The 22,984-nt window shown below is 32.3% G+C and overlaps 3 protein-coding genes across 3 annotated transcripts; all 3 read right to left on the bottom strand.

Moving 5' to 3' along the window:
• Positions 1–174: 174 nt before the first annotated feature.
• Positions 175–6,968, bottom strand: LOC105216807 (gustatory receptor for sugar taste 43a). Its single transcript, XM_054233387.1, has 12 exons — positions 6,692–6,968; positions 6,572–6,626; positions 3,261–3,405; positions 3,063–3,162; positions 2,930–2,992; positions 2,722–2,865; positions 2,538–2,666; positions 1,066–1,144; positions 784–976; positions 659–727; positions 382–471; positions 175–237 (listed from the first exon to the last, which is right to left on the bottom strand). The coding sequence occupies exons 1-12, from the start codon at positions 6,843–6,845 to the stop codon at positions 175–177; spliced, it is 1,284 nt and encodes a 427-aa protein (XP_054089362.1). The 5' UTR covers positions 6,846–6,968.
• A 4,897-nt stretch (positions 6,969–11,865) lies between these two features.
• LOC114804508 (gustatory receptor for sugar taste 43a-like) lies at positions 11,866–16,396 on the bottom strand. The gene is made up of 12 exons (XM_054232704.1): positions 16,393–16,396; positions 16,264–16,312; positions 15,966–16,098; positions 15,326–15,425; positions 15,218–15,265; positions 15,015–15,158; positions 14,248–14,349; positions 14,081–14,159; positions 12,421–12,643; positions 12,260–12,328; positions 12,097–12,186; positions 11,866–11,928 (listed from the first exon to the last, which is right to left on the bottom strand). The coding sequence occupies exons 1-12, from the start codon at positions 16,394–16,396 to the stop codon at positions 11,866–11,868; spliced, it is 1,104 nt and encodes a 367-aa protein (XP_054088679.1).
• Positions 16,397–17,849: 1,453 nt separating this feature from the next.
• Positions 17,850–22,355, bottom strand: LOC105216832 (gustatory receptor for sugar taste 43a-like). The gene is made up of 10 exons (XM_029043217.2): positions 21,750–22,355; positions 20,749–20,848; positions 20,622–20,678; positions 20,420–20,563; positions 20,228–20,353; positions 20,075–20,153; positions 19,820–20,012; positions 19,675–19,743; positions 19,525–19,614; positions 17,850–17,970 (listed from the first exon to the last, which is right to left on the bottom strand). The coding sequence occupies exons 1-10, from the start codon at positions 21,879–21,881 to the stop codon at positions 17,908–17,910; spliced, it is 1,053 nt and encodes a 350-aa protein (XP_028899050.2). The 5' UTR covers positions 21,882–22,355; the 3' UTR covers positions 17,850–17,907.
• Between the last annotated feature and the right edge of the window lie 629 nt (positions 22,356–22,984).

Consider the following 22,984-nt stretch of genomic DNA (forward strand, 5'->3'; position numbering starts at 1 on the left):
AATAAGGATAAAACATTGTGGGACTTTTACTATTTTTATGGCAGTCAATTTCGATCCAGATTTATCATCACTGAAATTAATCAATATTCACATTCAAAGACAATTTTTTTTTTAGTTTTTTTAAATAATTTTTATTACAATATTTTTTTTATATTTTAATATTTTTTAAATTATTTATCCATTAGTGTTTTGAAATTGTATGAGTATAACCAGATATGTGCAAATAGCCGAGCTGAACTGTAATTATAAAGATAAATATTATGAAAAGAATGTATACATGTATGGCAAAAGGATAAACAAATTGGTTTGATTGATAAATTAAACTATATTTTTTTATAAAATAAATTTTTATTATTATTTGCTATTATATACAATACCCACCGATGTTAGTAACGTTCGATTAACGCGACACAGACCACTCGCAGAAAATTCCACATCCACCACAAGTAATTGTTGCCAAAACTTTTTCACCTACATGGTTTAAATGAGCCAAAAGGGATTGTTAAATATTGCGCAATAATAATTGTATAAGTGTCAATTAATAATTGTTTGCATGTTATTTATTTGTTATTGTCAATTTTTTATTGCAAATAAGTATGTTTGTTGTTTTTTTTCATTTATTTATGAGTATGTATGTAAGTGTTTATTTTCCACTTACCTCCTCATTCAATATTGGATCGTGTATTTTACGCTCAATTTCGCACACTATTTGTATAGTCTTTTTGGACTGCAAAGTGAAAATTATTTAATTGCATATGCATGTAATTACAAATATTAACACACCTCCACGGTAGCCAAATGACATGGTTCGACGACTAATATTAAGCGCAACGCATGGAAAACAATCCACAACACTTGCAGCCACACCATGCCGCTGTCCTTTTTATTTAGCAGCTCCAAAAACAGGAAATATGATGTGGCGACCAAGTGCAACAGGCAAGAGACCAGTATGAAGAGCACTGCAACGCCGTGTGAGCTGTGTAAGGGTGAAGGGTTTTTAAGGTTTTAAATTATAAGCTTATCGAATTTGTTTTTTTTTTTACTGTAAGCTGTTTCAGTACTCACTTAGATACTAAGCGCATGCATTTGCCCAAAGACTCGTGGTTTTCTTCAAGCAATCTTAGTAAGGCGACTTTGCTTTTAGCTGCATGAAAAAAGAAAATGTGAAAGAATTTAATTTATGTAATTTCTATGATATGTAATTTTTATTTAAAAGTTTCATATTTTTTTTATAATTTTTGAATTAATTAATTTTTTTGCTGCTTTAAGTTTCTCTATGTTTATATCATTTAGATTGTTGTTGGTAGAAGATTATACAGATTGAAACGGAAAGTTGTCATCAAGGTCATCTAACGGGAGGCGCAGGAAACGAGCTGTTTCGGCAGGATCGGACTAAAGGGAAAGAGGTGTTAGATGCAGGACATTTATTCGGTATTTCGGGGTCTTTGGATAAGTAGGAGTTTAAACTGCTGCAATACACAGTACGAAGATGCGCAAGGGTCACTTTTGCGTTTCACGTGGCAACTCGAGCTCGTCATCTTCAATACGCGTTAGTTTGACACCAATGATGCCATTTACTGGGAGGGAGTCAAAGTAAGTGTTAGGGGCTCCAGTGTGAAAAGCGTTCAGTGCTTGGCGGAAGACAGTTGCGTTTCCGTCGGTATAGTTTTATAGATCTTTCTGTAGCCCCTTTCTAGTAAGGGGACCGTCCTCATCGATTGGTTGATCCAGTAAAATAGCTCTTTTATTACAGGTAGATCACTTGGAATGGGACTTGAAATGGAACTTTTTTCGAATGTCCCGTTAGATATCGATTATCATAACATCCAATTTTTACTTTTACAAATAGTTTGTGGTCGCCGGTACAAGAGCTGTAACTGGCCAGGAGGCATGAATATAAAAGTTATTGTTGTTGTAGTAACAGAAAAAGCAACTAATTTTGAGGAATTGTAGAGTTGTCAATCTTCGTCCGGATAAAAATCCGGGTCGGTAGCGGTTATGTAGAAAGAACTGTCGTGTCTCGTTAAAAGAAAACGATCGTAAGCTCCTATTTTGTCATTAAGCCGGGTTTGGGCAGTGGTTCGAGGAGGTATAATGATTGTTGTTGTTGCAGCTACAGAAAACGTTCTCCAAATTTGAAGAATGCTGTGAATTGTCCTTGGTTGGATGAAAATCCAGGTGCTGTACTGGTTCTATATACCCGATTCATTACTGCAGTAACATAAAATATTTTCCTCAAAAAGTTCCAAGATCTTCGTCTATTCCTTTATCTTTCGTTATTTACTGTCTGTGTCGGTTTGTACAGCACTCAAATTTGTTGATTTGATAGTGATGTGATTTTTCGTAAGTGCAAGTGATTTGATATGATACCATATGACTTTACATCATATGATCATTATGTGATTTGATTGTATTTGATCTCATTGAGCATTTTGCTTAGTAAATTGCGTTAATATCATTTGAATTATATATTTTTAGTGATAATCGCTCTTTTTACATAAATTGACATCTTTCGTATTGATTTTTGTAATATTTACCTGATTCTTGTGTTGGTAAATGGGACAATTTCGACAGACTTTGGTGTAAAGATAGCGGATGCTGTGACACCACCTTCACAGTGGTGATTAATGGTTTAGATGGAATGTATTTCTGGTTGTTATCAACATCTATTCAAAGAGAGTTATTACCTAAATTTTTTTACTGTTTTCAAATGCTACAAACCTTTTAGAAAACTACTTCTCAGCATTACATTTAGACGCCGAAAGCGTCGACCCAGACCAAAGGCGGTATTGGCAAAGTTGATTTGCAAGCCAGTTAAAATGAAGTAGAGACTATAAAATGGTATGTACCATTGCACGTTTAGTTCTATTATTTACCGGGAAAATAAAATAATTATAAAAAAATTAATGAATTTTTGATTTAAGGTTACCTGTGTCATCTGTCGGTGTTCTCATGCAAATGGCGAAACGTAGCCAAGTCGAGAGATCAAGTCCTACAAATTTTACGAATAAAATAAAAACTATAAATTTATTTAATAAATAACAAATTAAAAATTACAATACCTAAAATCGATGTAATGGCTATCAACGGCAATGCCAGCATTAATATCGCCAATATGCGATCTCGTTTAAAGTTGGAAAATGAATGCAACGAATCGTCGACCTATGTATATTATATATATACGTAAACATATAAAATAATATTTATGCATATAAATTAAAAGTATTTATTCAAGAAATATTAATATTTCTCTCACTCACCTTCCGTAGTCGCGTATTGAGCTCACGCGTCGCACGATATCCCCACAAGCCACAACCGACTCCCGCTGAACACGCCAGCACCACAACCGATACATCCAACGCTGTGACCACTTTCGATGTGGCCGATTTCATTCTAAAAGATGGGCTATATTTGTTGAATTTGAACATTTCAAATAATGGTGCATTAGACGTAGCAGTTTTGGTTGTTAGTGGTGAAAGGAAGATAACATACGCAATGCGAGCAGAAGAGAGAGCGATAAAAGAGAATGAAGAGTCAAAGTTTATGTAGAGCGAAAGTTGTTAAAAGGTAAGTCAAATATTTTAGTTATTTTATATAAAAAGTAAAAGTACTACGATAGCGATTAGAGATATACTCGTACATACATAAAAATCAAACGTGGTATACTACTCAACTACGAGAGCAAAAAAGGCATTAAACGTACATTTATGTTTTATTAAGATATATTCTTAAAACTTATTCCGTCGGAATTACAAACATAAACATAAATATATATATTTTCAAAATAAAATCATCCTTCTAATAGTTCGTTTACACAACTTCCGAACTACGTTGTTCTTCTGTTCTTCTTGTTCTTCGATAACACTATACGGCAAAATCGACTCATTTCCTAACTATTGAACCAAACTAATTTTTTCCAGGATATTGAAATAATAAGTATAAAAGTTATATTCTCCTATTTTCGAAGTTAGCCCCCAAAATCGAAATATTTGGATTTGAAGTTCGAGAAAATTATTATTATTTTTAATTTTTAAATTAAATTAAAACCATATCTCAGAAACCACTCGACCAATTTCAGTGAAACTCGGTTTATACTATTTTCCTTGCATCCCAATGATATGTTGTGAAATAGACCAAATTGCTTTACAACCACACCTACTTCCTATATACCAGGACTTTGAAGTCGGCCTGAATCGTTTACTTTACAACAGTACAGTAAGCACTAGAGAAGATATCGGAACAGAACTTTGCAAAAATACTGCATATAAAGAGTGGCATCATTCTTCTAAAAATCGTCGAATAAGTTTTCAAGACCCTATATATCGAATATGAGGACATCAGTGCTTCTAACATATTTTTACCAAAAATATAAGTAAGTCTCTTAGATATTTTGAAGAAATTGAGAGAGAACATTTTACTTCTAATAATATATCTTCGTGCCTAAAATGCGTGCCTAAATAAATCGGGTCATAACTTCAACTAACTCCCATATACCTAATATTTGGGTTTCCAACTTTCAATAGACTTTATACCATATACAGTGGAACATCTCTAACTCGAATCACCATAATCCACAAAAAAACTTCGAGTTGGAGAGATTTCGAGTTATAGAATTTTCATTAAAACATAAAATTTTTCAAAAAGCTGTAAAATATAGATTTATACACAGTTTTATTTATTAACTTCGCATAAAGTTTATGTTCATACTTTAAACGATGTTTTCTGTAATTTTGTTTGTTGCATTTTGCTATGGTTTGGCTCTTGACGTGTATAAATGTATACCTTTGTTACATGATTTATGCAATCCATCATATTTTTTGTTCGCCTCCATACAATGAGGGACTCTTTTAAAATTCTGCCTCGATCGTAAAATCGTAAAATTTTAACTTTTGTATTATGTCCTGGTCGAAGAGTTCGATTTATGGAAGGAAATTTGTATGAAATTTGACTTCTATTGCCAATTCAAAAGATAGAGTTATGGAAAACTTCGAGTTAAGGAAGTTTGAGTTATGGAAGGAAATTTGTATGAAATTTGATTTCTAAACGCTATTGCCAATTCAAAAGTTCGAGTTAAGGAGATCTTCGAGTTATGGAAGTTCCACTGTATATGCCGAATATATTGGTCAAATTGTGTATTATATTAATAAAATAAAATAAATAAATTGCGAGAGTATAAAATGTTCGGTCACAACCGAACTTAGCCCTTCCTTACTTGTGTTTCTTAAACTTAAGTTAAACTTAAACATCATCACATCTCATTCATCTGTTCCCGATGTTTTAATATTGCAAAACCTCCTAAACCTGGTTTAAACAGCTTATCTGAGGCAAACTCCCTTCTCTATGTAATAATGGTCATATGATCTTCTTATTCTATGTCTAATACTAGATTAATTATTGTCTGCCAATTTCTTGGAGTTTATATTGGAATAAATACTCGTTGTGAATCGGAAAAGAACATAAGAATAAATACATATATTAAATTTCTTTTAAATATTGTAACGGTAAAAATTCCTTTAGAAGCACAGTAATTTGATCTTCCGTCCTCTTATTGTTCAGTTAGATAAGTCAAAATCTACAGGATACTGGACATTGATTATGGTAACAAGGTAAATGGCCAATAGGCCATATAAAATCCTATGAAGGTAGTTATCGCAGCGTTATGGGATTAAAATATATTGCAACTGTTTTAAGATTCTTACACTTGGAGGTAACATATTTTCCTTGCTTTAAAGTCAAGTTCATAAAATAAAGTGGACATTTCGATGAATGAGTTCAAGAACTTCTCTGCTCAATCGTTTTAAAACAGAGCTGACGATTCTTTTCTGCTGCAAACTCTTTTCGTCTTAGCATTAAGCCCCAGCTCAACTTAACTTGGCTGCCAAAGCTGCGGTGGTTGTATGAGAACTCTGGAGTCCAAAATCGTTCATATAAATGGCGAATGGTGGAAGAAGTGAGCTCTGTACTGTCAACTTGCGCGTACTCCTCGGTCAGTTGAGTTAAAATATCTTTCCTCAAAGAACAATTTTAAAAAAATTACGACTTGGTTGAGATTACAGAAGTACTAATACCTTAAGTCAGACAGAGGGTCCGTCTGTCTGGACGTTTTAAACTCCCCATTTAAGCAGTGTGAAGTTCTCTATCCGGAAAAAAAATTGAAGAGTTTACTAGCCCCGTTTTAAGGCGAGCGTAATAATCCGTTAACACAGTATTTCAGACAATCAAGTATTTGTCTATATTATGGTGCAACACAACCATATCCAAGGGAATGAAATTAAAACAGATAATATAAAATAAAAACCCGATAAAAAGCGATTGTTTCTTGATGAATAAATATATTTAAAAACATTTCAAATTGCATTTAAACAAATCCCATTACATATACATTACTCCAACTGAAACGAAAATTATGACAGATATAAAACTACGATATGGAAATTTAGACAAAAACAACAAAGACCAAGCATTCTACAAGACTTTCAATAACTCAACAAAAGTAAGTGTTTAAAAATACATTACAAAACTACAAAATAGTTTAAAAACGTACGCAATATTTAAGCATAATTAAGCTTACCGCACTGGCACTTGTGAATTCGCATCGAACAACAGTCCCTGATAGGTCAAAAAGACTGGAAATCGCAAACACGTTATAATTTCATAATTTTTCCACAATAAATGACGAAAGCTGAATTACCCATTAGCAAGCAGAGTGACGCGGAATAAACCGAGAACATTACGCTGCGTCGTATATCCAACACACCCTTCGAGTTGCGGCGCACCGAGAATGGCGCCAGCGCCAAAACTTTGCTCACATAGAAAATGCACAACGTCGGCTCTGTGATTTCCATAATTTTAGAGAGAAATTTGTATTTTTGAGGCACAAAAATTAAAGATTTATTTTTATTTTTATTTGAAACGCTTTTTCCTAAAACTTTTTTTTTTGTGAAGACACTTTAAATTCTGCTTTAAAAAATTTTAATTTGTTACTTTTAGGGAATAATATAATTTTTAATTCTTGAATTTATTTTTTATTAATTCTTTCAGTTAATTTCACTTCCGCACGTTCAGCCTTGCTGTATGACACTGATTGCATATCCGTTAGTTGAGGTGGTGAATTTCGTGTCGCTGGCAATTCACAACTTCGCTGGCAGTGACAATTTGTTAAAAAATAAGTGAATATTTTACACTTTAGCAAATATTTGTTCGCCAATAACCATATATGTATATGTGTGTGTGTTTGTATATTGATAGGCTGTAGCTGAGTGTGTGTTCCTATTTTTATTAGCGTGTGGGCTTTTATCATATGAATATCCTGCATACATATATAGCTTACATCAACACGTCCAGCGGTGCACAAACCACATTTTTTGATGTGAGTCCATACGAATAATTTTCGAACTTTTTTTTTAAATAACTGGACTTACTAGACCTTCAAATTGTCCTCGAAACAATAAACCTGATTTTTCGGCAAATTATGAAAGTCGGGTTTTCATAACGGGTACGGACTAGGTTTTTTATCTAGACATCTACTTTTCTGGATCACATATTAATACCCTTCAAACTGTCTTCGAATCATTAAACAGGTATCTTCGGCTTAAATACAGGACAGGGACGGACCCGGGGCATTATATGACAATTCACTGGCAATACGCCAACATTCGTGAAAATTATTTTGAGATTGCTTTCTGATTATACAACAACAACAACCTGAAAGACTCTTTTATCTGGAACCTTCAATAAAAGTGATAAACTTGTCTTGAAATTAATTAATTTAATGGTGAACTGTTCAGATTTTAATAAATAGATTTTAATAAGAATCCAACGAAAAAATGAACGATCCCACAGAAATCAAAGTCTGAGAACCAAGGAAAAAGCTCCTGCTTATATACTTTTGCCCTGAGACCACTATTATAAAGTCTTGGAAACTTTCGTCTATTTGGGGCTGGCATAACAACCGATAATAGGTCAGTTTGAAATACTCTTCTCCTAATAAGTATAATTGTGGTTAAACCAAATTTCTTGTTGATATTTTTTATGTTCACTAAAGTGAACTGTTTTGTTATGTATTGGACTTATCGTGGCATACAAATCTAAATACTTCAAGCTCTACCAAATCTGGATAGCTAAGAACTTTAAGATTGTGTATAGAATCAGATTTAAATTGGGTCACAAATAAAAAAGGCATGCTTAATGCTATACCTGTGAACCTAATTGTTTCAGCGCCTAAAAGTATACTGTGGCTTTTAAACTGATGTCTAACATTGAGCCAATAATAGAAATTCTTGGAGGATAAATATTTGTTTTAAGTCTATACAACGAATTAGCCAAGAAAAAATAGATTTGTATTGCTACGAGCGAGGTAAATTCGCTTATGCGCCTAAAAGTAGGCTGTATGACTCAAAGTGACGGCTATTTTTGAGCAAATAATAGGAGAAATATACTACTTTGATTATAAAAAAATTGTGTAAAATTTAAATTGATTTTAAAGTCAAAAATCGTTTATTGATAGAGAACAACTTATTTAATTGAGGTCAATAATAATATTAAGGTTAATAATATTACAAGAAAAAATTAAAAAATATATAAGATATATTTAGAATATGAACTATATTTTTCTCATTAGCAGATTTTACATAATATTTCTGTTAAATATACGTCCCTTCATAGAATAATGTGGTGTTCACACCAAGGCCTTTGGCAAACCGAATTTCTCCTTCGTATGTGCTATAAATAATTTTTCGTTTTTCTACTCAAAAGTGCGCTAACTATAGTTTAAAATTTTATTTTTTTAGTTCTCAGATCACTTTCGATCCTTCTGTCGTTAAACCACCTTTGCACAACCAACAACTGGCGTGCAACAGTTTGCCCCCGCCTGCCTGTAAACACTTCTAAATGCTATTTACACACTTATCGTTTAAATTGTAAATAATCATTAGAGTTCGTGTCAGTGAAAGCAAGGACTGGAAATCTGTTTTGAGCTAATTATATGCATAATTAAATTGTCACACGGTTGACTACAAAATGGCTCTGCCAATATTACAGTTATAAAATTATATTTGTATTTCCCATAGTATTTTACCACCCCTAAGGTGGGCCGACAAATTGAAAATTGAATGAATTTAAATTGTACTCGAGTAGTGAAGGAACGTTTAAAGGTGAGCACAAACGCCTGTGTGTTGACACCTTTGAGTGTGTGTGTGTGACGTATGCGAATAAGTGAAAGTAAACACACTACTCCGGCTAATGTAGCATATATTTAGGCGCAAACAAAGTTTTTTTTATTAGTCATTGTTGTTTGTGTATAATGGGTGAATAAATAACTTTGTAGGTAGTTGTATGTATGAGTTGTTGACATGATTGGCGTGGAATTTTTTTTTTTTGCAGAATACGTGTTGATCAGTTGTCAAACACATTGTGTTAACAAGCACATATACAAACATACTTATTAATGACGTACCTATATTAATTAGACACACAAGAAGGTAGTTTAATTGAATTTTTGGTAACGTCATATCAACGAAAATATAAAAGCGGAAAATTTTACAGGTGCTGAGAAGTCTCACGTGGAAAGCAAAAATTACTCAGTTGTTACACACTAAGATGGTGAAAGTAAATCAGGAAACAGAAGGGGAAAGAAATATAGGGTCTATATAGGGTATTTTTTAAGTATTGCATTTTTTTACACTCGCAACATGTTGCACAGAGAGTATAATAGTTTTGTTCTCATAACGGTTTTTTGTACCACTCCAAAAATAAACGAGTTAGATGTAGGGTTGTATATATCAAATGCTTTAAGCGATACATAAAGCTATAAAATTTAAACAGGAGATCACTTTAAACACAGTGGAACTTCTCGAATCACTATAATCCACAAAAATACTTTGAGTTAGAGAGACATCCGAGTTACAGAAGGTAATTTGTATGAATTTTGACTTCTATTGCCAATTCAATAGTTCGACTTATGGAGAACTTCGGATTAGAGCAGTTCGAGTTATGGAAATTCAACTGTTGCATCGGTGATTTAAAAATTGTCGAAATCGAACTATAGCTTCTCAAGGCCCCAGATATCGAACATGAAGTTCCAATGAAAAATTTTTGATCGACAATTTCTGATATATTTTATTCGCATGAATTCTTTTTTATACTCTCGCAACAAAGTTGCTACGAGAGTATAATAGTTTTGTTCACATAACGGTTGTTTGTAACACCTAAAACTAGACGAGTTAGATATAGAGTCATATATACCAAAGTGATCAGGGTGACGAGTAGATTTGAAATCCGGATGTCTGTCTGTCCGTCCGTCCATCCGTCTGTCCGTCTGTGCAAGCTGTAACTTGAGTAAAAATTAAGATATCTTAATGAAACTTGGAACACATGTTCGTTGGGGCAGTGAGAAGGTTGCTTTCCTAGTGCGATCCCTTATTTCAAATTTTACTTTTATAACTTTATTTAGTTATGACACTTTATGTGTTTTCGGTTTTCGCCACTTTGTGGGCGTGGCAGTGGTCTGATTTTGCTCAACCTTCCTATGGTGCCAAGAAATAAGTGTGCCAAGTTTCATCAAGATATCTTAATTTTTACTCAAGTTACAGCTTGCACAGACGGACACACAGACATTCGGATTTGAACTCCACTCTTCACCCTGACCACTTTGGTATATACAAGCTCGTTTAGTTTTGGGTGTTACAAACAACCGTTATGTGAACAAAACTATAATACTCTGTTTAGCAACATTTGTCGCGAGAGTATAAAAATGGGCGAAATCGGTTTACAACCACGACTACTTTCCTTATAACTCAAATTTGAACTCCATCTGATTCCTTCACTTTATCACGAATAAATAAGGAACCAATGAAGATAGTGGAATAAAACTTTACACATATAGTACATATCATCTCTGACTTCACTTGTGAAAAAATTATAGAAAACGGACTATAACTTTTCAAGGCCCCAGATATCGAATATATTGAACTCAGGGCCTAAGGATACATTTTAACCAAAAATATAGGTAAATCTCCCAGATAATTTAATGTAATTCAGAGGAAAATGTTTTCTTCTAAAAGTGTGTATCTGTTCCAAAAATTATTAAAATCGGGTCATAACAAATCCTAGCTCCCATATATCTAATTATAGGTTTTTCACAAATACGGTGGGCTTTATTCCGCATATAAGTATTGGTTAATATGTGAGATATCTTAGCAAAATTAAGTGAGTGCATAGTCTTGGATATAGTGTACCCTGCTGGTGAAAATGAAATAATTTCCTCAGCCCTCATATAGTATATATTACGATTTTCGTTATTCTATTAAACTTTAATGTGTCCCTATGCGAAAAATTAGTAAAATATAGTAATAGTTACTAGGTTTTCCAAATATTCGGTGGGCGGTATACCAGTTAATATGAAAATTAAGCAAAAGTATAATCATGGATATTACATAGCTTGGAGGCCCCATATATACATAATGATTTTTGTTATTTTAATAGACTTTATGCTGAATATATGGGTCAGATTGTGTGTTATCTCAATAAAATGTTAAGCAGGAGTGATATGACAGGAAATTATATATGTACCTTTATAAAACATATTTTTCAAAATTTTACAATAAACACACTGATCCAAGAACTAGATAATACTTCACCCTTCTCTAATAACTAATCAGAATTTATTGAATGAAATAATCTTGCAGTTTACTTGTAGAATTTTTTATACCCGTCAAATAATTATTACAAATTTAAGAATATTTTTTAATATTTTTGAATTTTTTATGAAATTTAAAATATTATTTAGACAATTTTCTTTAAAAATAGTCACTTTGTAAAGGATTCCATTTTTAAATTGCTTTTAAATGTAGAATTAATTCAGGTCCATTAGCCTCTGGTGCTTTGAAATTGTAAGACAACAAAAAGATATGTAGCAATTCCTGAGGTAAACTGTAAATAAAAGAGAGAACGAGCTTTAAAAGAGCTTATAATATCAATCTTAAGTTAAATTTTCATTTTAGGGGAGGCAATAACACTCTCTAAGAGGACTTGAAATAATAATAATAATCTAAAACTGCGCTAAAATTTATTACTATAACATCCCTAGTTGGTACTCACCGCTGTCAATATATTTCTATCAATATTACAGATCCCCAAAACCGAAAATTTTACATCGTAAACACTTAAGTGTTGCCAAAACTTTTGAAACTGTTAATAAAACAATAAAAAATAAGTTATAGTAAAAAAGTTATTTCAACTATATTACTTCAACAATTCTTACCTCATTTGCTAGTGCTTGGTCATCATTTTTGCGATTAATTTCGGAAATTATATGTATGGTGTTCTTTGACTTTGTACGAAAATTAAACAAAATAAAATTTTATTTAAATAATTATAATTATTGGTTTATTAAACAAGTAACTTCGACTTCTTGCCACTCACCTCGACTGTCGCTTTGTGGCAAGCTTCCACCACCAATAACAATCTGAATACATGCATTGTAATCCACAACAACTGATTACACGTGTATAAAGTTATAGAAACATCGTCCAAAGCTATAATCAGAAAATGTCCAGTGATGATTAGATGTAGCGCGCAAGAGATCAGGTTACAAAGCACAGCAAAACCGAAGGCGCTAATAAAAGATCGTGAAATTCGATTGTATTAAAAAGTAAATAGAAGAAATATCTTTTTGAAATTATTTGCATGAACTGATAACTGTAACTTTACTTATGGTAACTTCTTTATGGAAATTAAAATAAAAATGTTTGATCACAAACTGATAGACGATCATAACTAGGAGGAACAAGTAAGGAAAGGCTAAGTTCCGGTGCAACCGAATATTTTATACTCTCGCAATTTATTTAAAGATTTATCTATATTTTCGGTGAAAAATTACCCTTAGGCACTGAGTTCTTCATGTTTGATATCAGCGGCCTTAAAAAGTCATGGTTCGATTTTGACAATTTTTTCACAAGTGATGTCACAGCTCAAATACATTATTTGTGTAAAGTTTTATTTCGCTATCTTTATCGGTTCCTTATGTATACATGATAAAGTGAAGGAATCAGAAGGAATTCAAAATTGAGTTATATGGGAAGTAGACGTATTTGTGAACCGATTTCGCCCATATTCCACCAGTGTCATCAGGGTGTCAAGGAAATATTATATACCAAATTTCATTGAAATCTGTCGAGTAGTTCTTGAGATATGGTTTTTGACCCATAAGTGGGCAACGCCACGCCCATTTTCAATTTTGTAAAAAAATCTCAGTGCAGCTTCCTTCTGCCATTTCTTATGTAAAATTTGGTGTTTCTAACGATTCTCGTTAGTGAGTTAACGCAGTTTTAGTCATTTTCAACCTAACCTTTGTATGGGAAGTGGGCGTGGTTATTATCCGATTTCTTTCAGTTTCGGACTGTATAAGGAAACGGCTAAAAGAAACGACTGCAGAGAGTTTGGTTTATATAGCTTTATTGGTTTGCAAGATATATACAAAAAACCTATTTGGGGGCGGGATCACGCCCACTTTTCCAAAAAAATTACATTCAAATGTGCCCCACCCTAATGCGATCCTATGTTCCAAATGTTATTTTCATAACTTTATTTATGGCTTAGTTATAGCTCTTTATGTGTTTTTGGTTATCGCGATTTTGTGGGCGTGCCAGTGGTCCGATAACATTCTTATGGTGCCAAGGAACACGTGTTCCAAGTTTCATTAAGATATCTCAATTTTTAATCAAGTTACAGCTTGCACGAACGGACAGACAGACAGACCGACGGACGGACAGACAGACATCCGGATTTGAACTTTACTCGTCACCCTGATCACTTTGGTATATATAACCCTATATCTAACTCGTTTAGTTTTAGGACTTACAAACAACCGTTATGTGGACAAAACTATAATACTCTCTTAGTAATTTTTGTTGCGAGAGTATAAAAATACGATTTTTTTATTTCTCTTAAAGAGGGTGAGCCTCTCAAGTGATAAAAGCTTTCATTGTGTTGATCTCGTAAAATCGATTCAACGGACGATAGAAATTACATCCGCTGCCAATACAATCCGCTGTAGTTGAAACCTATCACCAAATGAACTTACTTGGAAAATATTTCCACACACTTATACAGCGATTCGTAATTATCGACTAGTAACGTTAACAGTTCAACAGTCGGTTTGACTAGAAACAGAAATTAATAAAAGTATTTTACTTTCAAATTTCAGCTATATAAGATGTACATATGTAATTGCTACATACTCTTACTTACATTGTTGAGTTTTCAGCCGATCAAATTTGTGGAACGATGATAGTTCTTGATCCGCTGTTAAATTAGTTACCCAAATCTTCATTTTACAGCAACTTTTCTGTTCTGTGAAGTAGGAAAATGTCATTAGGAATTATGAAGAAAATGGTAGCAATAATTATATTAGAACATTATATGTTTGGAGTTATATCGTTTTTTTTTAGAAGGATTCACGTTTAGTATCGACTTCCGTAGCTTAACACTTCTATTATGAATTACAACTCTACTCAATTGTGTTGTGGTTAAAGTAATTAAACTCTTAAACAACTCAACTAATATTAAATTATACATTGTCATTACGAATAACAATTGACTTCAGTTGAAATTTCCACAAGAAAGTTGAAGTATCTTTAATCTTTCAACTGAAATTGTTTTGATGAGTTGAGTTGTTATTGATAATACCAATTTTCAAAATTTCAACCATATTGGAGTTGAGTTCAAATTCATAATAGGAGCATAAAACATCATTTAAAATTTTCACAATAATTATAATATAATAATTAATCCGCTAATATGTTCTAAAAAAGTCGAATCAAGATATTTCTTATAGCTTTAGATCCTGTTGCCATACAGGTTTGTATTCAAAAGAATTCTGAAATGTTACCAATATTTTCTGTCTTCAGAATAAGCTATGTATCTGAATTAATTTTGTCTGAAATAACTGAGATGACGGTAACTATATTTTGAAAATATATCTTTCGCTCAAAATAATCTTATAATCTTAATCTTACCCAACAAGAAGCGGCTTTTCAATATAGTATTCAAACGACGAAAACGTCTACCTAATCCTAAAGCATTACTAGCATATAAAATGTGGCTTCCAATTAAGATCAAATAAATGCCATAAAATGGTAAATACCAGTTGAAAGTGGCCTCTGGAATAAAATATTTGCTTTTAGAAAAATTGTGAGGTTATGTAACGTTGGAGTCTTACCAAGAAAGTGTTCTGGCACAACACGCATCCATACAAAATAATCATAACCTTAAAATATTGATTTAGATTTGAATTATTTATAAAAGAAAAAACTAAAATTTACGCAACTTATTAGTGCTCCAAATAGTGTTGCTGGGACTGTGGCCAGTATTCTTGATGCGAAGCGATCATTTTCGTGATTCAAAAAGAATTGCAAAGACTCGTCTAACTGTAAGCAATAGAATTTTAAAGAAATTTATGTGTACATGGGTATTATACACTTTTTTAGAAAATATTTTAGAAAACAATTTAAAAAATTTGTTTTTAAATATACGTCGTGTGTTCAAAAAACAACGGGAATTTTATTTTATTTTTTTTTTTTTGGAAAAAATAATTATTCATGTCTACATTAATGTTGTCGCTCTTTAAAATAGTTCCCATTCGATATTATGAACTTCTTCCAGCGCTACTTCCAATAGACGAAACACTTCTCAAAATCGGTTTTTTGAGATAGCCCTTGGCTCTTTCAGCGATTTCTCACATGCTTGTAAAACAACGATCTTTTAAGGGTTTCTTCATTTTTGGAACTTGGTTATAATATTGTTTTTGACCAAGAATTTACAAACAAGCAACGAATTGTTAGCTCTCAGCGTTTTTCAGGGGTATGTATATCAAATAAATTTTGACAATTAGACTCTCTAAAACCGTGACATATTAAATTTTACAATTCCCGTTATTTTTTGAACACACCACGTATATAACAAAATACCTTTCTTAAGCGCAAATTGAGCTGTTGCGTTGATTTCACGCTGCAAAGCCCGCAAACGATGCCAGCAACACACGTTAGCGCCACCATGCCCACATCCATTGCAGTGACCACTTTTAATGTCGAAGAATTCACCCTAAAAAAATTGTGATATTTAATTAATAAAGTAGTAAATTTTATAATGGGAAAATGTGGGCGAAGTTTTTGTTTTTGTTGTTGCAGTTGAGTTATTTTCAATCACTGATTAACAGAAAGCGAAATTTGTACTATGAATTGTAAAAAAAAATCATTATCTACTTACCGCAATTGAACTTTACAATTATGCTCGAATCCAATGCCAACTAATATGACTAAAACGGAAGTATAAAGAACATAAAAAAGAGTAATGCAAATCGATTTGATTTTGAATTTTATACGCTCTTATACGCACCCATCGTCAAACACAAGACGATTGAGTATAAAGTAAACAGTTTACTCCTTTTGATTTCTATTACGCCTTTCGCATTCGTCTTCACCGAGAAGGGTGCCAAAGCTAAGACTCTGCTCAGATAAAATACATGTATAGATGACTCACTGATTTCCATTTTGTAGTAATATAAAAATATTTAACTTTTCTGTTGTCCTTCAATTAATTTGAATTTGAAATCACGTAGCGACACTGCTTACTGTTTCAAGCGCATCGTGCGTATTAATTAAACTGTTACTAAAAATGTTCACTTCGGCATGCCACTAAGTGTGCGTTTCGCGTAATACGAGTACTCATACCATCACAAAATCCTTTTACTGCACTCGACACAATGTAAACAAATAATAAATTCAACTTTTTGACATACAGTATGCACACAAGTGTGACGGGTTTGGGCCACGTTTCACAATAATACGTGAATAAAATAAAAGTACGCAGCAAAAGTTGATAAGTATCGTTGAATAATTAGTTGTAACTATACAATTTATAAAAAGTAGAGATTTTGAGATTGCAGCGACTATTTTATGAATGCGTAGACATTATGCTCAAGTAAATATTTCATTATTTGTAACTAAATAAACATCTATATGGGTATATACTGGTAAAGAACAATAAATGTAGCATACATTTAGGAGCAAATATTATTATTATTTTTACGGATGTGTGATAAAAAATATATGTGTGTGTATAATTTATGGTCGACTATATTTATAAAGGATGTGTTGATAGGTTGTTAAACATACTCGTATCAATGTTAACAGTAAAGGCACTAATAAAGATTTTCTAACATATATTTAGGCTAGAAATAATAAATTCCGTCGTATATAATTTTTATTTAGATGACCAATTTGATTCGCATTTACTTGATCATATCAATTATTCGAGTGTATTTCTGTATTAGATAATAAGGGCAGTTGGGGCTACGAAAAGGGACTCCTTTGCTTAGAGCTTACTAAAAATTTCGTATTTCCTTCTACTTACCAAAATACTTCATTTTAACTTTACCAAAATATTCACCGATCTTCTAGATTCTATTTTTTGATATTTTTGTTAAAGTCAGCAAACCAATCTTACAATTGAATATTTCTCCATTTTTTTGTTAAAAGTTTACTGTAGTTGTGGAAATACAGTTGAACTTTCCTAACTCGAATCACCATAATCCATAGAAAACTTCGAGTTAGAGAGACTTTGAGTTGTGGAAGATAATTTGTATGAAATTTGATTTCTATTGCCAATTGAATAGTTCGAGTTATGGATAACTTAAATGTAGTTGTTCGAGTTATGTAAGTTCAACTGTATTTGTCATAAAAAACTTTGGTTATTGATTCCTTTTTGTTTTAATTTTTTCTTTTCTTCTTCAAATTACAATTTTTAACTTATTATATACTTTTTTTTTATTTATACTGTTTATTTTTAGCTTCCTTGTGGTATTACATTTTTCAATAATTTAATTACTCGTAATTCCCATTGCACAATGCATCAGCCACTCGCTTTTTGGAACTGTATGAGTATAACCAGATATGTGGCGATTGCTGAACTGAACTGTAAGTAATAAAAGACAAATTATACTTTGTTTATTAATTTCACAGTAATTTAATACAACAATAAACTAACAATAGTTACAGTCGTGAGTTCACCCCACGCTACTTTTAATTAAACATTTCCTAGTAGTGCCCAACACTCAAGCAGGCTACATATACATAAATACATACGAGGGGGTTCCGATCGTAATTAGTCTACAAAATAAAGAAGAAAATGTTGGACTTTTAGCTCGATATACTTGACCCAACCATATTCCAATTCGTTGAACCGTCTGAAAAATATGCTGTATGGAGCTCTGCAAAGTAGGCATCCTCATTCAACTAAAAATTCCGTTCGGCATTTGACATTTTGAAACAAATTTTCCAAATCTAATTCGATCAAATTGACCGTGGAGACGGCGGAGTCGTCTAATAAAGCATTGTCGTGGTGGAAAAGCCATTCTTTCTTCGCCAAATAGGCAATTACGCGTCGAATTGATTCAATAATTCGGTTTATGAGAGTCCTGTAACCGTTTTGCCCTTTCCAGTTATTCCCACCTTGTAAATTTCAACGATCTCCATGCTCTTTCCGTCGATATGAAATCCACGGTGTTAACTGTCAAACTCCGCTGACATATAGTTATACTTGTTGTGCACTCGTCGCCAATAGCTATTTATTGAGAAAGGTGCGCTTTCAGGCGATGAGCTAGGTATTTATTTTACTACCCTAGTACATAATATATAATTGGCCATGTAGAAAGCATGAGCTATTAATATAAAACTTATGTCATAGCTAATGACTGCCTTCAGATTTATTATTTGATATTATGACGATTAATCTGATGCAGCCGGGTAGTATACATATATAATATAATATAACTTAAGCGTGTTGGTTAGCTATTCTCTATGAGTTTGAAGTTAATTTTTCTCTTAAATTAATTTTAAATTTAAAATGTAATAATAAAAATTATTCCAAAAACTAGTTTCTTAATAAAAGATTCTAAAATATAAGACGGTAGAAAACTTCAAAAAATCGGTAAAAAATAATCATTATTGTTAGCAGAATTCACTTCGTCGAATTTTGGAGATTACCAACACAACTGTACACAACTGGTATAAATCACATAAACTGGCATAATCAAACATAAATAGAATAGGAAACGGATATACCATTTTAATGAGGAATATGCAGAAGTTGAGAGACGATGGTATATAAATATTTCACAATTTGTTTTCAATACTCTTACTACTAGTTCTGTTTTATCTTAAAATTAGGTTAGTAAATAGATCTCTGCATATGCAGGAATCTCACTTGGACAGTTTTGAGCGCTGTCCTTTGTGATACTTCTAATAGATCAGAAAAACCCTACTGATTCGTAAAAGCGCTTGGAATCTGTTAAAAACTTCTGAGTATTTTAAAATTAAACTTAAACCACTTTGAAAAACAAGAACATGCTATCAACTTATATATTCAACTCTCAGTGACCTAACCTCAAACAAAAAGTACTCAATTACTTGAGAAATAATTTTTAGATAAAAAATTAAACTATTCTAAAATAATCTTATGACTACTTACCGATGTTAGTATATTTCTATTGATGCGACAAAGTCCGAGCGCTGAAAATTCGACATCTATAACGAGCAACTGTTGCCAAAACTTTTTAATCTGTGATAAAGATATTGTAAATATTATTTATAGATAAAAAAAGTATACCAAAAAGGTCACCTCTTCAACCAGCACGGGCTCATGCACTTTTCGTTCAATCTCAGACACAATTTGTATGGTTTTCTTTGACTGTAGAAATATATTAAAGAGGAAATAAATAACGAAAGAATTATTACAAATCAACACTTGTGTACTTAATACTGACCTCCAAGGTTGCAATGTGACACGGCTCCACCACCAGCAGCAATCTTAATATATGTAAAATAATCCACATCACCTGACCCCACACATAACCGCTAATGTTTCGATTGAGTAAACCTAAAAATAGAAAATACGCAGTGGCAACCATGTGCAGCAGGCAGGAAACAAGTATGCACAGCACAGCAATGCCGTAGGTGCTAAAGCGGACGACAGGCGTATTTGAACTATTTGATTACAATATTTATGGATATGTAATTACTTTGAAAATATCTGTACGCATTTGCCCAACGATTCGTGGTTGTCTGCAAGTGATTTCAAGAGCACAACACGAGTTTTGCCTGCAATTTCAAATAAAATATGAATAAATTTGTTTCAAAATAAATAAATAATAATAATCATCGATTTCACTAACCCAAACCCTCTTTGGGCAATGATTCTGTGTTCAGACGGTCCAAACTGTCATGTAGCGACATCGCTTGGTCAGGCGTGATTTTAATGCTGTTAATCTGTGTTCGCACTAAGCTATACGGTTTGCTGTCTGTGTAAGTATAAATAGTTTTTATATAAAATAAATAAAATAAAAAATAATCGATATTATCCTCACCTGACAAATAATGACACTTTAGCATTGCATTTAAACGCCGAAAACGCCGACCGAGTCCAAACGCCGTGTTAGCGAATAAAATGTGGAAACCAATCATAACGAGATAAAGTAAATAAAACGGTATGTACCACTTGATATTGGCTTCTGCAAAATATTTTAGAAATAAAACAAAAGTATATAGAATTTGTTTAATTCTACTCACTTGAACTTTTTTTCGGCGAAAATTCCACTTGTAGCACCCATGTCCATATATCGAAAACTTTAAAGTAGACGTGTTTTTTCTTTAATAAATAGTAAAGTTTACAGCGTTAAAATATATTCAATACAACCTATGAGTGCTGCGCTTATTGTCATCGGTATGATGGCCATAATTCTGGATGTGATGCGATCACGTTTGAAATTCGAAAATGAGTGTAAAGCGGCATCAAACTGTATGATAATATAAAATATATCAAAAATTATACATAATTAATATTAATTACGAAATACAGTGGAACTTCCATAACTCGAAGATCTCCATAACTCGAACTTTTGAATTGGCAATAGTGTTTTCATACAAATTTCCTTCCATAACTCAAACTTTCTTAATTCGAAGTTCTCCAAAACTCGTACTCTTGAATTGGCAATGGAAGTCAAAGTTCATACCATAAATTTCCTTCCATAAATCGAACTTTTCGACCAGAGCATAATACAAAAATTAAAATTTTACTATCGAGGCAGAATTTTAAAAGAGTTTCACTCTTATGTATGATGGCGAACAAAAAATATGATATTACACTTATAGATTGCATAAATCATCTAACAAAGGCATGTGATATAGATGTCAAAAGCCAAACAAATAAATAATGAATAATTAAAACTGTGTATAAATCTATATTTTACAGCTTTTTGAAAAATTTATGTTTTTTCGAAAATTTCTATAACTCGATGTTTTTTTGTGGATTATGGTGATTCGAGTTAGAGAAGTTCCACTGTAGTTCCAAACTGATTGTCAAATGATAAGAGCTCTAAGAATATGCTAATTTCAAAACATTTTCCTTTGGGAGCAGTTGAAAAATACTTAAGAACGATGTGGAGTTCTTGTCCTTAGAGATTATTTTTAATAAAAAACGCTTAAAAGCTTTATTTCATAAACTGAAGATGTTTTCAGCAGATAGTACTAAATTTTTTTCTAAAAAAAAAGGTAGAATTCTTTAATCCACACGGAAAAGTTTATGTATATGATTGTCAACTCATCGTTCTTAAGTATTTTTCAACATCTATATATAGTATTTATTCGTAATTTAATTGTATAATGTTATTATTGAAATAATGAAATCGCCTGATTTACCTTTCTTAAACGCAGATTTAGCTCTCTTGTTGGCTTTACACTAAATATACCACATCCAATACCAGCAACACTGGACAGCACCACCACACTTACGTCCAGAGCAGTCACAACTCTCGAGGTAGAAGTATTCATTCTAAAAAAAAACAACCAATTTATGAAGGGAATTGTTATATTTTAAATATAATGACACAAAACTAATGAACAAGTGTAGAAAACTTGATCATTTTTGAGTTTCGGGAATAGATAGTGTTTGATAGGTATTACAAATATGTATAGACTTTGGTTTATATTAAAACTAAAACTATCAAAGAGTTTTTAAACTGTTTTTGTAAAAGTTTTTGCAAAAAGTGTGAAGTAAACTTTATTAATTTGGACAAATAGTGAAGTTACAACGCGTAAAACTTTAAACGCATTTTTCTTGAAACTGCTTTTTTGAAATCGAGTAACATAATTTCTTGGAGACGATTGCTCTCGTCCACTTCACATGTTTTTAGGGTCTGATTTATTTGTTTTTTTTTTTTTTTTGGAGGAGTTACTGTCTTCAAAAATAACGGTATTTTCGTTAAAAAAGAATCATTCGTCTCATGCACTTATGTCAGCGCTTCTTCCAATCGCCGAAACACTTCTCAAACCTGATTTTTGAGATAGTTTTTGACTCTTTCAGCGATAGCTCGTATGCTTGTAAAATTATAGCCCTACTTTAGGCCTGTTCATAAAAGCTATGCGTTTTTTTATCCCTCTTTCGTCACATCTTTAAAGGGTTACATGGGTTTCACGACTTAAAAAAATAGATTTTTGATTGTCTTATCTCTCGAGTGTTATCCTAAAAGTTGGATGATTTTTTTCAATTATCTTTTTCCCGAGGGCTCGCTGTAAATAAGTTCACAAAAAAAAGCTTACGTACGAATCTTTTTCAAACATGCATGGTCTGAAATTCAAAACAAACAGTAATCGCAATTTTTTTCATACAATGTTCAACGATACTAGTGAGATTAAATATTTGACGTAATAATGCCATTTATTTCTTCCAGAAATTCAATATTGTCAAAAAACAAAAAGGAACTGAAAATCACTTCAAAAGGCTTACGTACATTTCTGGTTTTGGGTTTTTCCTTCGCGTTTTTTAGAGAAATCTAATGGTAATAAATTACTTGTGTTACAAACTATTCAATTCCTTAAATAATGTTGCAGGGGAATGTTAATTTTTTGTCAAACGTCAAAGTGTGAAGTAGAAA

The sequence above is a fragment of the Zeugodacus cucurbitae genome, chromosome 6 (genome assembly GCF_028554725.1).
Source record: "Zeugodacus cucurbitae isolate PBARC_wt_2022May chromosome 6, idZeuCucr1.2, whole genome shotgun sequence".
In the NCBI taxonomy this organism is placed as follows: Eukaryota; Metazoa; Arthropoda; class Insecta; order Diptera; family Tephritidae; genus Zeugodacus; species Zeugodacus cucurbitae.

What these genes read in the sequence shown, in the direction of transcription:
- LOC105216807 (XM_054233387.1), bottom strand. Translation starts at nt 6,845, where the DNA reads ATGGAAATCACAGAGCCGACGTTGTGCATTTTCTATGTGAGCAAAGTT. An exon ending in GTCACTCTGCTTGCTAATGG is followed by an intron (nt 6,627 to 6,691) that starts GTAATTCAGCTT and finishes TGCGATTTCCAG; the next exon opens with TCTTTTTGACCTATCAGGGA. An exon ending in TTTACCAACACAAGAATCAG is followed by an intron (nt 1,145 to 2,537) that starts GTAAATATTACA and finishes TTTTTCATGCAG; the next exon opens with CTAAAAGCAAAGTCGCCTTA.
- LOC114804508 (XM_054232704.1), bottom strand. An exon ending in ACCAAGCACTAGCAAATGAG is followed by an intron (nt 12,187 to 12,259) that starts GTAAGAATTGTT and finishes TTTTATTAACAG; the next exon opens with TTTCAAAAGTTTTGGCAACA. An exon ending in ATAGAAATATATTGACAGCG is followed by an intron (nt 11,929 to 12,096) that starts GTGAGTACCAAC and finishes TTTTATTTACAG; the next exon opens with TTTACCTCAGGAATTGCTAC.
- LOC105216832 (XM_029043217.2), bottom strand. Translation starts at nt 21,881, where the DNA reads ATGAATACTTCTACCTCGAGAGTTGTGACTGCTCTGGACGTAAGTGTG. An exon ending in TGCGTACAGATATTTTCAAA is followed by an intron (nt 20,013 to 20,074) that starts GTAATTACATAT and finishes CGTCCGCTTTAG; the next exon opens with CACCTACGGCATTGCTGTGC. An exon ending in GTCACATTGCAACCTTGGAG is followed by an intron (nt 19,744 to 19,819) that starts GTCAGTATTAAG and finishes ATATTTCTACAG; the next exon opens with TCAAAGAAAACCATACAAAT.